Source organism: Podarcis liolepis (genome assembly GCF_965112155.1).
Source record: "Podarcis liolepis genome assembly, chromosome: 3".
In the NCBI taxonomy this organism is placed as follows: Eukaryota; Metazoa; Chordata; class Lepidosauria; order Squamata; family Lacertidae; genus Podarcis; species Podarcis liolepis.
Genome location: NC_139557.1, coordinates 29,365,684 through 29,381,833, shown reverse-complemented (window position 1 = coordinate 29,381,833; position 16,150 = coordinate 29,365,684). Strand labels below are relative to the sequence as shown.

The window sequence follows — 16,150 nt, the reverse complement described above, 5'->3', positions numbered from 1 at the left end:
GCCCAAACGCACAGCCCGAAAACACGCACTGGCTGAACCAGAGAGCCCAGACCGCCTTGCCTTTTCTTTTCTTTTTCCCCCCCTTCCCCCTCCCCGGGTTCAGCCTTCCTGCTTCGCCTCCGCCCACTCAGTACCTCCGACGAAAAAGCCTGAAGGAGGGGATAACTGAGGGAAGAGGGGGAGAGAGAAAGGGAGAAGGCGCGAGGGAGAAGAGGATATTGGAAGGGGGGAGAGAGGAAGAGAAAGCAAGGGAAGAGGTCTAAAAAGAGGAGGAGGATCAGCCCTTTAAAAGTCTATATGCTACCTTCAACCCCCCCCTTTTTTCTCTTCGCTCCCCCCCCCATAAGACTCCCTGAAGCCTCAGCTAAGGCTCCTCCATGGGTGAGGGAGGGGTTGGCTATTATACATGGCGTCTCCACCAGCGCCCCTTCTATAGACACTAATAGCGAATCGAGTTTCTATCAGTTCCAGCTGATTTATTAAAATTGTCAAGATACAGACTTTCAGAATTTCTTTCTTTTTTTAAAAAACAAACAGGCAATGATGTCGACAGTGCACACGTCTGCTTTTTTTGCCACTGTTTGCTACAAAATACGCAGATGGTCTGTACTTTATATTGCACAAAATGAGAAACTTTTTTCTTTTTACTATGTGCCTTTCTTTTTTCCCATTCCATCTTTTTTTTTTGCTTAAAAAAAAAGTCGAGAATCCAGTTTCATACCTTCCATCTGGGCCCCCATCCACATATCACAGCGTATGAGATACATAAATTCCTACTATAGTACAGTACATATACAATCTTTTAAACTAAGATAACAGCTCTGAGGTCTATATCACCATTTTCAATAAATCTTTACCTACAAATATTGAACAAATCTGAACTATAGCTGTACAAAAAAGTGTTTCTTTTTTTTCTTTTTAAACCACAAGGCCTTTAGATGCAAGGATTTTTTAATCCTTTTAAAACCAGGACATAAACGTACCCATATAACTTGCATGCTAAAAACAGAGGAAAAAAAATAAAACATAAAAATAAAAGGGAAGAAGTGCCTGAAAAGTCTTACTGAAAAAACACAGCAAGAATGTTCCCTTTCACTGTACAAAAATACGCCTGAAAATATATTAATTTTTAAAAAAGACTGAGGTCTGTTATGTATCAAAAATGTTTCAATACCTTTGTGTACTGAGGTCTAGGCTGTCTGGTATTCAATCAAGGAGGTATAAGGGAACAAGTTACAAAAAAAAAGTTGGCAAGTAGAAATCACATTTGTAAAACCATAAACAATTTGATCTGAAAAGTAAACTCTGATCTTAAGTCAGTTCACAGTTTTTGTTTTTTGTAAGCGTTTGTACAGTCTGCATTTTTTTTCCAAGCTCCCTGCAGCTTTGTTAAGAATCGGATGCATAGAAGACATCAGTTTTCTCCCTCCAAACAAACAAAAACAGTTGCAATGGTCCCTTTTACAAATAAAAAAGAGAGAGAAAGAGAGAAATATATCAGAAAAATCAGAACGGTCCTTTAAAAATCTTTGTAGGAGAAACAAAAAAATCCACAAACCCCCTTGAGTAATAGTTGTGCTGCCAAAAGACTTTCTTCTTCGTTTTTTTGCAGACCATCTTCCAGACTTCAATCGCAAGACCCACAAGCTTCAAACAGCGCCTTCTGTATCTTTGTAACCCCCAGTCCCATTTGCTTTTTTCTGCTTCTCTCCTTGCTGCTGCTGTTGCGACCACCAATTAAAATCAGAAGGGAAAAATAACAAAAACGGGAAGGAAAAAAAAATTACAACTCCAGACTCGGTTTGGAACTAACTTCAAGACTTAGAAAAAAAGAAGAAAAAAAACCCAAAGACATTTTTTTTGTCGTCGTTACTTCAAAACTCCACCACTTTTCAGCGTGTAAGCATCTCTCTTTCCCCGATCTGCCCCTCTCTCTGCTTCCCAGTCCTTTTGATCGCTCTCTCAGCTTGTTCACCTGCCCATCGCTTCTCCTTCTCCTCCTCGTCCTTCTCCTCCTCTCTCAGTAGGTGAAAACCAAGTCGGAGAAGTTCGCCTCCAGCCAGTCCCCCGCGATCATCTCGCTCAGCTCCGGGGTGCAGTAATCGGGGAACTCGAAGTGGGAGCCCAGGCTGCCCTCGCTGAACGAATCCAGATCTTTGTCCACCAGCGAGAGCGACAGGTTCCCGGCGGCCGAGCCGACGCCCAGCTCGGAGGCGGCGTGCGGGTGCTGCGAGAAATTCAAGCTCAGGTCGAACATCAGGTCGTCGGCCTCTTCGCCGCCGCTGCTGCTGCCGCTGCTGGAGGAGGAGGACGACGAAGAGGAAGTGGAGATCGAGCGGGAGGAAGCCGGCGGCAGGCCGGCCTGCGGGGCGCTCTTGGGCATGCTCTTGAAGCCGTAGTACAGGCGGCCCGGGCTGGCGCCGTGCGCCGCAGCGCCGCCCCTCACCTCGTCGTACAGGCTGGCGCCTTCGCTCGACTCGGCCGACGAGCTCAAGGTGGGGCTGGCCGGCACTTTGGCCACGCTGTAGCGCCGCAGCTGCTGCTGCTGCTGCTGCCGGCGGCTCTCCTCCTCGTCGTCGTCGTCCTCGTCGTCCTCCTGCTTGATCCGCAGCTGCAGGTCGTCGTCGTCCTCCTCGTCGTCGTCCTCGTCGTCCAGGAAGACGCACTTGGCCGCCTTGCCGCCCCCTTTCAGCGCGCCGAACTGGGCGTACTCGTCCCCGCCGTAGTCGCCCGGGTGCGCCGCCAGCTTCGTCCCGGGCTTCGGCGGAGACGACGACGTCTTCCCTTTGCTACATTTCTTGCTGGAGCTTTTGGCGCTTTTGCTGCTGCTGCTGCCGTGGTTGCCGCCTCCTCCGCCGCCGCCGCCGCTGGTGGGTGTGTTTTTCTCCGGGCTGTGGTTGTTGGCGCTGCTGGGCTTGGCGGACGGGTCTATTTTGGGCTTTTTCCTCGGCCGGTACTTGTAATCGGGGTAGTCGGCCATGTGTTTGAGGCGCAGCCGCTCGGCCTCGCGGATGAACGGGATCTTCTCGCTGTCCTTCAGCATTTTCCACCGCTTGCCCAGGCGCTTGGAGATCTCGGCGTTGTGCATGTCGGGCGACTGCTCCATGATTTTTCTCCGCTCGATCTTGGACCACACCATGAAGGCGTTCATGGGCCGCTTGATGTGGCCCGAGGCCGTTTTGCACCAGTCCGGGTCGCTCTCGTCCAGCGCCACCGGGCTGCAAGCCATGAACTCGCCTTCCTCCGTATCCATCGCTTCTCGGGGCAGGTTGCTCTCGGCTTCTGGACTTTCCGCTTGCTGCACCATGGTGGGGGTGTGTCGCTTCGCTTGAGTTGCTTGCCTTGTCGCGTTTTATTCGGAAATAATAATAATGTTCTTTTTCCTTTTTGCTGGCTCCCACCGGCTGCTTGCACACCTCGAGCGAGCGGTTGCAAGGTGACGCCCGGTGTGCAAGTTGCAAGCGGCTTTTTTCCCTTCCCCTCCTCCTTTCCTTCTCCTGCTCCTCTCCCTGGGCTGCTGCCGCTGGCCGTTCCTCCAGCAGCGGCAGAAGCAGGACTCGCTCCGGCTCTTTCCCCTCCCCCTGCAGCAGCCACAGCAGCCGCCCGGACCCAGAGATGTCGCTGGATCACACTCCCCCTTCTGCAAAAGTTGCGGGTCCTCTCCGAACTAGTTATCAGGGTTTCATATGGGTGACATCACTCCCCGGGCCAGCCAATGGCGCCGCTCCGCTCCGCCCCTCGGCTCCTCCCCTCGGCCTTTATTAAGTTCCCCCACATGTCTGCAGACACACCCCCTTCGCCGCGGCTCTTGCAAACGGGTGGAAGTGCGAAGGGGGCCGGGCTTGCAGCTTCGTGGGGAGGGGGAGACAGCCAGCGACTGGCTCGTAGATGGATCATTAAAGCTGAGTTGGATTAATGATTTCACCCTCTCCTCTCCTTCGGTTTCCTAGAGCCCGGACGCCTTTGCAGAGCATTTACGGTGATTATTTTATTTACCAGAATCCGCCGAGGTGAATCTGGTGAGAGATGATTCCCACATCGCCGGGTGAGCTCATGGCTTGTAGGAATCGAAGCGCGTCCTCGGGGCATCGCCTCCTGCTTCGGGGTTTTTGCTTTTCGCGCAGCAGCTGTAGGTGGCGCTTGAGTACCGCGAGCTTCTGGAAGGGAGGCTCGCCTTTCCATCTCATCTCATTTTGGCGAGACAAACAATTATTATATACATCCTCCGGATTGCATATTGTTTGATTTCCTTCCTCTTTCCCAACCCCCGCCCCCTCCCCGGACCTCCCATCCTACCAGATCCCAAAGTCGAGCTATATTGGTGCCTTTCGCGTCTGCCTTGCAAAAAGAAATAGCAGGCGGAACAGACTAGCGGCCGCGCGCTTTTGATAGGTTAATGTCAGTGGCGCCCGTTTGAAAGCAACACTGTAGGCGTTTCTCATGCCCCAGGGACTGTTTGTTGGTAGACTTTAGGAGTGAAGTATTAAAACTCGCTTTCGTGTTTGTCTTCATTACACAATCCAATTGTCGTCAACTAATACCAAGTACTTACCTCTATTCATATCTTATCACTACCCCCTTTCAAGGAAATGCATCCCATTAATACTTGTTTTGTTCTCCGTTTCCTTAACCCATCATTCTCCTTGGTGAGCGAGCGGGAGGGGAGAAGAATCAAAAGCAAGTTGGGAGGCTTTATAATATGGTTACAGATAGGTAGCCGTGTTGGTCTGCCATAGTCAAAATAAAAAAATTCCTTCCAGTAGCACCTTAAAGACCAACTAAGTTAGTTCTTGGTATGAGCTTTCGTGTGCATGCACACTTCTTCAGATACACTGAAACAGAAGTTTCACCCATTCCCACCACCCTTCTGAGTAATACCCCTCCCCACCTTCTCACTATATAGAAGGATCTGGCAACTTCTGTTTCAGTGTATCTGAAGAAGTGTGCATGCACACGAAAGCTCATACCAAGAACTAACTTAGTTGGTCTTTCAGGTGCTACTGGAAGGAATTTTTTTATTTATAATATGGTAACGGAAACATAAGATTACCCACGCCATAGCCAAACTCTGGCGAAACAGGAGAGGGTGAGTCCTGTCAATGGCGGCGCAATGTCCCAAGCCCCACCTCTGGTGTAAATCTGGACTGCCCCACATTTGTGATTAAAATGTAAAATAGACACTCAATCTAAACTTTCTTCCTTTTCGTTCTGCATGAACAGTGTTCACACATTTCTGCAAATAGCCCAAGAGAGACTCGGAGGTGCTTTGAGTGTTATGAATGCCAAAGTGCTTGTATTTACAAGCCATATAGGGTTAGGGCATAATGACACTTTGGAAAATTAAGATTTATGGCCTCATCTTAAAGCTCTTTTCTTTTCTTTTCTTTTTGCACCAGCACATGCATACTTAACTAGGACTGACTATACAGTACTAACACAACCAACTTCAGGTCCATCATCAAACAGTATGCAACTCCAATGTTGCAGCAATGTTAATAAGAGTGCTACAGGCATTCATAGAATCGTACAGTTGGAAGGGACCCCAAGGGTCATCTAGTCCAACCCCCTGCAATTCAGGAATCTCAGCTAAAGCATCCATGACAGATGACCATCCAAGCACTGCTTAAAAACCTCCAAAGAATGAGAGTTTGGGTGCACAATTCTGAAAAAGAGAGGGGTGCATTTATTTTCACAGATCTTTGTGAAACACAAAGTGAATAAGTAGCATGCATTGCATAATAAAACTGCATAATGGTTAATTAAGTGAATGAAGAGAGAACCATCTTGCTTTGTTTGAATTCTTTTCATGCCATACCTTTCATAACTTTCAGGATACAAAACCCACCAAGGCTGCTTACAAGAAACAAGATTTTTTTAAAACAACAACAACGAACTCCCCACAATAAAGAATATCAACATATAAAAAGTCATTGGAGTACTTGGTAATAGAATGATGGAGGAATGTACATGAGTACGCACAAGCATAAGTCTTTATCAGTAAACTTAACATGCTGACCTCTTGGTCAAGGTTAGAATGGACCACACACACACAGCTCCTGAAGTGAGCCGATCTTGGCCTCTCCCTCACAGTAAACACTGGTTTGCATACTACATGTTTCCCCAGACTTCTGTACTGGCCAATAACAAAAGTTCTCTGACACCAAAAAAATGCCACGTTTATTAATACAATATGAACACAATTTATGCAAGGGTTACATTCCCAGGAGTTGCATGTAAATGCAAAATCACATAAAGTCAGAATGATTCCCCAGAACTGCCCCCATTGTCTAAGATCTTGTGAGATTCGGGGCCGTTTGAGATACTTCACAACCCTCACAGCGGCTTGTAAGCAAGACGGAGGGGTTAAAAATGGTTTCTAGAAGCAAAGGGCATTCCTACCACTTTCGAGGTGTTCACAAGATCTTGGATGGCCTTTGATCTCACAAAGACCCCATGAGATCTTATGAAGGCCCAGTGGGAAAACCTTTTGCAGAAAAAGCTCTTAAGTCAGTCCTCTGGGACCACTGCACAAGGGTATCCTGTCTATCTATCTATCTATCTATCTATCTATCTATCTATCTATCTATCTATCTATCTATCTATTGGTGTTTTGTAGAAAGCTGTGATCACCTAAGTAAAATCAGTGCAAGTTGTGAACTTACTGTAGCATACAAGCACTAGTCTGTTCCAATGATAACTGCCCAAAATGAAGTTCCCACATAAATTTCTTTTTCAGAAGGGAAACGCTATGCTGGGGAGACTTTGGCTACCCACACCAGTCCGTTGAACTAAAGCACCTCAGGCACCATTGCAACAATCGGGGAAGCTGAACAAGTCACTCTTTTTCTCTCTGTAAAAGCAGAGAAGGGGAACCTCAGCTGCAGGAATAAAATATGGCCCTCCATGCCTCTCTCTCTGGCCCTCAAGACTTTCTGCAGGCCACACCCATTACCAAGCCACAGCCTCCCCTTGCTGCCTCCTTCAGTGCTTTTTCCTGGCAGGAATGTGTCATTGGACTGCAATAAAGCTACTTGATTTCTAGTCTGGAGACTGGAGGCGTGTGTGTGTGTGTGTGTGTGTGTGTTGGGTGCCTGGAGGAATTTTCTCACTGCAAGGGAAGATACATGATATCATGAACTAAAATTGCAGAAGGAAATCCCCTCTCTCTCTCCATTCCCAGGAAAAGCTCCTATGGCATCAAAGTGGCTGGTTTGTCCGTTTCCCATCTTTCAATCCTTGAAACTCAAGTCAGAGTGGATGAAGGGGTGAAGGAAAGACGATCTGCTACATCTTCAGTTTTCATCAAAAACAGGGTATATTTTGTAACAAAGAAGTAACATTGACAAGATTTCTCCTCTGTCACTGTTGCAGCTAGTTTTGCTACAGTTTCGATGTAAGAAAATGAAAAAAGGTGAAATTGTCAGACCCTATGTTAACTTCATCTTATTTTGGCCTTTAGCTGTAGTGGGATTCCTACCGTTTTACTTCTAGCCAAAGGCTGCATTATAAAACAAGTACAGTCGTACCTTGGACCCTGAACACCCTGGAACTCAGATGTTGCCACAAACCTGGAAGTGATTGTTCCGGTTTGCGAACGTTCTTTAGGAACCCAAACGTCTGACAGGGTTTCCACGGCTTCGGATTGGCTGCAGAAGCTTTCTGCAGCCAATCAGAAGCTGTAATTTGGTTTTCAAATGTTTTGGAAGTCAAACGGACTTCCAGAACAGATTCTGTTCAACTTCCAAGGTACTACTGTAATGGTGGGAAGGTGCTCAGAAAATGGACAGAGGTAGTACAGTGGTACCTCGGGTTAAGTACTTAATTCGTTCCGGAGGTCCGTACTTAACCTGAAACTGTTCTTAACCAGAAGCACCACTTTAGCTAATGGGACCTCCTGCAGCTGCCACGCCGCCGGAGCACGATTTCTGTTCTCATCCTGAAGCAAAGTTCTTAACCTGAAGCACTATTTCTGGGTTAGCGGAGTCTGTAACCTGAAGCGTATGTAACCCGAGGTACCACTGTATTACACACGATCAAAAAACATATCACAAACCATACCTCCAAATTCAGTAAAGTAATTCAATTCAGATATCGTAGAACATCTGCAATGAAAACACCAAAAATACAATTAAATCAGCAATTAAAGAGACAGAGTGATGCATTTTGTTTGTTTTAGAATTGGGAAGCAGGAATGTAATGGTTTGGGAGGAATGTCATCTGGATTCTCAGCAAAAGACAGGAGTGAGAGAAAATTGTCAATATGTGGAAGCTCCCATAGTCTGCCTCCATAAACAACTTCTTTTACACCAAGTGCTGTCTGCTAAAGCAAAAACATGCCAATATAATTGAGTTTGGGATCACAAATTGCCTGCTATGCTATATTATATAATTTTATTGTCAAGCTGGCAAGAGGTTAACATAACTGCCACAAGGCATGATGCAGACACCCAGGGTGTTTGTCAAAATTAAAAATTTAATTATGCAGTTCTATCTTTAACCTATTCTACCGAGACTTTATGAAATATACAGGAGGCTGTGTTCTGAGAAATGCAAGCAATGAAACATTTTCCTCTGTTTGTGCAAACGAAGAGGGAGAAAATGAAATCAGATAGCACAGTATATTTAACTGTTTGGCTACTAGGTTAGATTTGAGAGAGAGACATATCCACAACATAATATCAGGACTATTCCAGATAATTATGCCAACCGATCGAGAGCTCCCTGATACTGCCAGCACTGCCATCCCTTGACAACATCACACCCTGCCTCACTAACAGCCACTACTTACTGTAAGATATGTCACTGCGACACCAGGTGATTGACAGGTGGGTTCCTCCAACCCCCTGTCAAACTTAGCCCATGAGGAGTCTGACCAGATCCAGTTCCCCCACCCTTGTGCAGGGGGGTTGCCTCAAATACTGTGGAGCTTTGTTTGCTAAGCCCCACAAGACACTGCTAAATCTCATGAGACTTTGCGTTTTCTAGCAAGACTTGACTGGGCAAGGCTTGAGAGGAGGCCCATTTAAAGGCCTCTACTGTATCGGTGAATGGCTATTGCCCAGTCTGGTGTTTCAGCTGCCACCCAGCCTAGTCAGATGCTGACAGCCAAGGAGTGCTTGGCTTGGTGGCGGCTGCCGCCCACCTCCTCTTGTGGGGTAGATTCAAAGTGGGAGCTCCACATCCCAAAAGGGTGTGGAATGCCTTCCTGCGGAATGCCTGACCAAGCAAGTGCTCAAGCAGCCCAAGAGTGGCTGGCAATGGTGCCTTCATGCTAGTTAAATGAAGGGGGCTCATCCAGAATGGCCAGGGCTCAGGCAGGCAAGCAAAGAGGTGCTTCTTCGACTGCCTTTTCCAATCTTCCACTCGACACAAGATACTAGGTGTGCCTTACAGGAATGAATCCAAACATTAATGAGTTGTTATAAGGTAAAGAAGAAGAAGAAGAAGAAGAGTTTGGATTTGATATCCCGCCTTTCACTCCCTTTAAGGAGTCTCAAAGCGGCTAACATTCTCCTTTCCCTTCCTCCCCCACAACAAACACTCTGTGAGGTGAGTGGGGCTGAGAGACTTCAAAGAAGTATGACTGGCCCAAGGTCACCCAGCAGCTGCATGTGGAGGAGCGGAGACTCAAACCCGGTTCCCCAGATTACGAGACTACTGCTCTTAACCACTACACCACACTGGCTCTCAGGTAAAGGGACCCCTGACCATTAGGTAAAGGGTAAAGGGACCCCTGACCATTAGGTCCAGTCATGACCGACTCTCAGGTTGTGGTGCTCATCTCGCTTTATTGGCCGAGGGAGCCGGCGTACAGCTTCTGGGTCATGTGGCCAGCATGACTAAGCTGCTTCTGGCGAACCAGAGCAGCGCATGGAAATGCTGTTTACCTTTCCGCTGGAGCGGTACCTATTTATCTACTTGCACTTTGATGTGCTAGGTTGGCAGGAGCAGGGACCGAGCAACGGGAGCTCCCCCCCGTCATGGGGATTCAAACTGCCGACCTTCTGATTGGCAAGTCCTAGGCTCTGTGGTTTAACCCACAGTGCCACCCACGTCCTAATGAGTCGTTATACATGTATATTAATTCCAACTTGTAATCCACAAACCTCTAAACTGAAGCTTGTAATGGGACTTTTTGGGGTGGAAAATAATGATACGCTTGATAACTTGGTTAGATACTGAATGCAGTTAAAACAAAAACAAACAAAAAACCCCAATGAAACCAAATCTCTGAATTCATTTGCAATGAAATTTGGAATGCGCTCCAAATGGATGTTCACAGGGAAATTTGAAAATTGGCTGAACCGAATCTTTACAGGCACTTTGCAAGAGAATAGGCTTTATTTGTTTCGCTTTTATTAATTATTCTTATGTGATGACAACATGGTGTTATCAGCTAAAGGGTCACAGCTGGCGACTAACATTAACACAGACATTTACGTGATGGGATGGGGAGACCTCAGCTTTAACAACCTTCACGCGCAGATTTATAGTCATGTTTGAGTGCGCTGGACTATTGAGTTTTGATGGGCCTATGAACTAAGCATGTGTCTGCACTAGCTCATTTTAGAGTAATCTGTCAGACGGAGTGGGGTGTGGGGAGAGAGCTGGCACATTTCATTCTGTTTCCTGTCCTCACTTCTCCCTGGCCAGCATCTCTTGGTTCCTTTGCATGGGAATTAAATATTACTGCTTTCCCTATACTAAGTTTGGACAAATGTTATTGAGACGCTTGGCCATGCATTCTACATCTCAGTGTCAGCATACCTTTGAGGATCAGGTGCTGCAGGTGACGGTCAGACTACGGAGAATGACCCCCACCTTTTTTCTTTTTAGAGAGAAGGATTTATTGTACACCATTTTCAAAACATTTACAGAAAGGCCATTACAGTGGTACCTCGGGTTACATACGCTTCGGGTTACAGACTCCGCTAACCCAGAAATATTACCTCGGGTTAAGAACTTTGCTTCAGGATGAGAACAGAAATTGTGCAGCGGCAGCGCGGCGGCAGCAGGAGGCCACACTAGCTAAAGTGGTGCTTCAGGTTAAGAACAGTTTCAGATTAAGAAGAGACCTCCAGAATGAATTAAGTTCTTAACCCGAGGTACCACTGTATAAGTAATTTCATAGCAACAAAACGAAATATTTCTGGGAAATTAACGCTCCAAGCTAAAACAAGTAAACAAGGAAGTATTCCAGAGGCAGGGTCATTTTATGTTAAGAAGGTAGCTGTGACTTGGAGAACTGCTACTCGTTGCCAGATTTTCATTTTAACCACATTTTTCAGAAGGAAGGAAAAAGCTTGCTCCATTCAGTCCATCAGTGACACAGCACATTCAAAAGGGGGGGGGAAGTATTACAGTACTTGATGTATTTCTCTATGAACTTTTTGTGAAATTCAGACTGCAGTGTGTTACTGACAAGTCTTTTTTCATCTCATCGACTCCCTTTCCACAGTTCTTGAAGACCACGTCATTGTCCCATCTACTCTTCACTTTGAAGTTTGCCTGAGGCTGAACTGAACCAGGGAGGTTCAGCAAAGGCTTCTCACTCAGGATCTTCTCCATCCATATCCTCTCCTTTTCAGCTTTTTCTGAATTGGACCAACGAAGCTTCCCAATCAGGACAGCTTACTCAGAGGCCAGCATGGAATGGTTTTGTTTTTTTTACCTTACTAAATTTCAGTAGCCTTGAAAGTATTGTAAAATACCCCATTGATTGATTGCATTTATATAGCCACCTTTTCCCCAAGGAGCTCTATGGGGTGTGTATAGGATTGTCCCCCTCATCATTTAAGTCCCACAACAATCATTTGAGACAGATTAGGTTGAGAGGCAATGACTGGCCGAAGGTCATCCAGCGAACTTTATGACCCAGTAGGGATTCGAACCCTGGTCTCCTGGGTCCTAGTTAAACACTCTAATGACTCCATCACACTGGCTTTCCTGGTCACTGAAGGGTATTTCTGTGCACATTGCAATACAGAGGCATCACTAATAAAAGAAGAGAGCAGTTATCCCCTCTTCAGGATTGTGCATGAACCATAATGCTTGGTAATCTGTACTGATATTTTGTAAGCAGCAGTCTGAAATGTCACAATCAATGGATTCTGGAACGCTGTTGTTTTTTTCTTAGTGGCCCATTTGTTTGTGGGCATGGTCAAGTTTAAATAAAACATCTCTGTTCTTAAGATGGGATGTTTCTGAATCCTTCACGCCTCGTCCCTTAAGCCTCAGATCATGATATGACAACTATAAAGATGTGAATGGACTCCAATCGTTGCATGTCTCCCAGTGTGGTGTAGTGGTTAAGAGCGGTAGTCTTGTAATCTGGTGAACCGGGTTCGTGTCTCCGCTCCTCCACATTCAGCTGCTGGGTGACCTTGGGCCAGTCACACATCTTTGAAGTCTCTCAACCTCACTCACCTCACAGAGTGTTTGTTGTGGGGGAGGAAGGGAAAGGAGAATGTTAGCTGCTTTGAGACTCCTTCGGGTAGTGATAAAGCGGGATATCAAATCCAAACTCTTCTTCTTCTTCCCCACTCTCAAGTATTTTGTTTTCTTTCAGCATGCCTCATATATGCAGCCTAAGTTCCTAAAATTCAAGCTGACTGCTTTCCATCCTGCACATCACATAAATCAGTAAGAAATGTTCCACCGGCCAACTAATTCCCTCATTACACCTGTGTTATCGTACCAGGCGCACTAATGGAAACCCACCAGTGGCTACAGCTTGCCCTGGATTGCGTTCCTGCACAGGATTTGGCCCACATGATATTTATTACAGGGAGTGATGCATGAGATGGAAGGAATCCAGTGTGACTATGAAAGCACAGACAGAGTTTATGCAGCTGGAAGTTTAGAAATTTACTTGCAAACTGAGCTCATTGTATATGGAAATAAATGAGATAATAAATCTGGACCTTTGCCATGCCATTTTTGCAAAGGCAGAGGCACACTTTGAAAGGGCTGGGCCCTTGATTTACAGCAGCTGATCATTTGAATTGCAAAGCCAAAGGAAACCATGTAAAAAGTTATAGCGTGCTTAGCCGGTAACAACATATTTTTTATGTGTCTTGTATATTTTTTTTAAGATCAGCCTGCACTAAATCAGAAAAAGTTTTTTTTTTTGTTGTTGCAACAGAAGCCATTGACTGCTGCAGCTAACTGATATGTTGATATATTCCCTATACGTTATTAGGGAGAGATAGGTTGGCTGCCTTCCTGCAAAAGTAACAGCTTTTAAAGAAGTGTTGTCTTATGCTGAAGGCCACTACCTCTGCTCAGTAAGCTTGTGGTCTCCCTCTTGCTAAGATGCTGCTGCGGAGATCCACACAGGTGCAACACCGTGGGACTGCCAGATGTCAGGATCCAGCCCTGCTGAGACCTTGAACCTGAGGTCTCATTAGATGGGGAGCTGGAACCTCCACAGATCTACACACTGCCAATGGCCTCAAAGAGCCATAGGACCTGGAAGTCCATGTCCCAGGACTGGAGCTCCTCACACCAGCTGATTGGGTTCCTGGCTGGCTCTCAGACTCTCCTGCATATCCCCTGGAACCACAGGTGCAGAGAAGATGGTGGACCAAACAGGAAGGAGCCACCACCAGCAGGCCCAGCTAGCTGCCTGTGAAGAGAAGGGGAAAGATCCTGGAAGCACCTGCATGGATCCATGCCTGCTGCATTACTTCCCAGCCTGAATTGTTTCATTGCTGAAGCAACATCTACCATTAGTTCCATGCTCCAGCTTTCCTGAACTGGGAAAGCCAACATCCTGCTGCCCTAGTGGCAACTTCTGCTGCCATCGTCTCTTTACTGTTGGCAGCTTAGTCGGGGGATTAAAAGGAACAGGCTGGTATGTGTGTGAGAGAGTCAGGGTGTAGAAAGACAGGATCCAAAGCCCTCCTGTTCCTTTGACAAGTCCCCAAGAAAGGAAGAAAGGGGTTTTTGTGTCAGTGTAGTTACTTTCTAGGGACGTGGGTGGCGCTGTAGGTTAAACTACAGAGCCTAGGACTTGCCGATCAGAAGGTTGGTGGTTCGAATCCCCACGACGGGGTGAGCTCCCGTTGCTTGGTCCCAGCTCCTGCCAACCTAGCAGTTCGAAAGCACGTCAAAGTGCAAGTAGATAAATAGGTACTGCTCCGGCAGGAAGGTAAACGGTGTGTGCTGCTCTGGGTCACCAGAAGCGGCTTAGTCATGATGGCCACATGACCTGGAAACTGTATGCCAGCTCCCTCAGCCAATAAAGCGAGATGAGCACCGCAACCCCAGAGTCAGCCACGACTGGACCTAATGGTCATGGGTCCCTTTACCTTTACCTAGTTACTTTCTCCTACATGGAAACCGATGGGAGGGATAATTCATAGAAGAAGGCTAAGCACAGGAAAGGGGGACTGCAGTGGCAGACCTGGGTATTATGGCCCCCCTTACAAGGCCAAAAGGCAGGTAAGGAGGCACCCAAACCCCAGCAGCTCTCTTACCGGGCTTTGAGATGGTGCCCCCTCAGCTCAGCACTCAGTGCATGCACACCACTCGGACAGCCCTCAATCTGCCCCTGGAGGCTACAGAGTAAGTTAGTTGTCTTATGCCAAGGAAGATATAAGGTCTAAAAAGCTTCCTTTACTTAAGATGATCAGTCATTACTGACTGCAAAAGAAGCAAACAAGCAACGGAAAACTGAAACCAACCTTGCAAGCCAGGAAAGCTGCTCGGCCTCCTCCCAATTAACCCATCAGTGCCTTTTTTGTTCTCAATATGGTGGGTATTATTTAAAGGCTGTTGCCTGTTCCAATAAGGAGAAGATGGATAAAGCTATGCCTGCATTCTCCTCTGGCCAGCATTAGCCCAGAGTCTTTAGGAAGAGATAGTTCATCCATAATGGGCTCTGGATCTTTTCCCCAGCTTTCAAGAGATTGCTCGGTCCAAGTCTTGATATTGGTTCTTTGGAACTGTGGCAGCACAGTAAAGTTTTAAAAACCACATGATGAGAGTGGAAACCAGACTCCAACCTGCTATGGTTTTCAGGCAGCCCATCCTGATTTCCAGTCATCTTGCCATGAGCTAAAGTGGCTTTGCACATGCTGACCTGATATCAGTGTCATTAATCACTGAGGACCTTGATCTCTTCTGCCCCCACTGAATGTCTACCGTATTTTTCGCCCCATAAGATGCACTTTTTCCCCTCCAAAAATGAAGGGGAAATGTGCCTGCGTCTTATGGGGCGAATGCAGGCTTTCGCTGAAGCCTGGAGAGCGAGGGGGGTCGGTGCGTACCGACCCCTCTCGCTCTCCAGGCTTCAGGAAGCTCTGCGCAACCCTCGGGAGACCGGCTCGAGGGTTGCGCAGAGCTGCCTGCAATCCCGGGACCAGTGCAGCTCTGCCCGGCCACCGGGAGCCGGGGGCAAAGCTCCGCCCCGCTCCCCGTGGCCGCGCAGAGCTGCCTGCGGTCCTGGGACCAGCGCAGCTCTGCCCGGCCACCGGGAGCCGGGGGCGAAGCTCCGCCCCGCTCCCGGTGGCCGCGCAGAGCTGCCTGCGGTCCTGGGACCAGCGCAGCTCTGCGCTGCCATCCGGAGCGGGGCGCTAAGCTCCGCCCCGCTCCCGGTGGCTGTGCAGAGCTGCCTGCAGTCCTGGGACCAGCGCAGCTCTGCCCGGCCACCGGGAGCCGGGGGAGAAGCTCCGCCCCGCTCCCGGTGGCCGTGCAGAGCTGCCTGTGGTCCTGGGACCAGCGCAGCTCTGCCCGGCCACCGGGAGCCGGGGGAGAAGCTCCGCCCCGCTCCCGGTGGCCCTGCAGAGCTGCCTGCGGTCCTGGGACCAGCGCAGCTCTGCGCCGCCATCCCGAGCGGGGCGCTAAGTCCCGCCCCGCTCGGGATGGCGGCACAGAGCTGCCTGCCGTCGCGGGACTGCAGGCAGGTCTACGCCGCCATCCCGAGCGGGGCTGCCTGCCTGCCCTCCCGGGACTGGTGCACTTCTCCCCATCGCCAGCCCCACAAGCTCGGGGGACAGCGGGGAGGCAGAGCGTGCCTTCCCACTGTTCCCCGACCTGGTTCTTCCAGCCCCGCACCTGGGGGGGGGGGGAAATAAATTTTTTTTCCTTTATTCCCCCCCCAAAAAACTAGGTGCGTCTTATGGGCCGGAGCGTCTTATGGGGCGCA

At 48.1% G+C, this 16,150-nt stretch overlaps 1 protein-coding gene across 1 annotated transcript; it reads right to left on the bottom strand.

Moving 5' to 3' along the window:
• Positions 1-455: 455 nt before the first annotated feature.
• Positions 456-3,664, bottom strand: SOX11 (SRY-box transcription factor 11). The gene has a single exon (XM_083496198.1). The coding sequence runs from the start codon at positions 3,305-3,307 to the stop codon at positions 2,021-2,023; it is 1,287 nt and encodes a 428-aa protein (XP_083352324.1). The 5' UTR covers positions 3,308-3,664; the 3' UTR covers positions 456-2,020.
• Between the last annotated feature and the right edge of the window lie 12,486 nt (positions 3,665-16,150).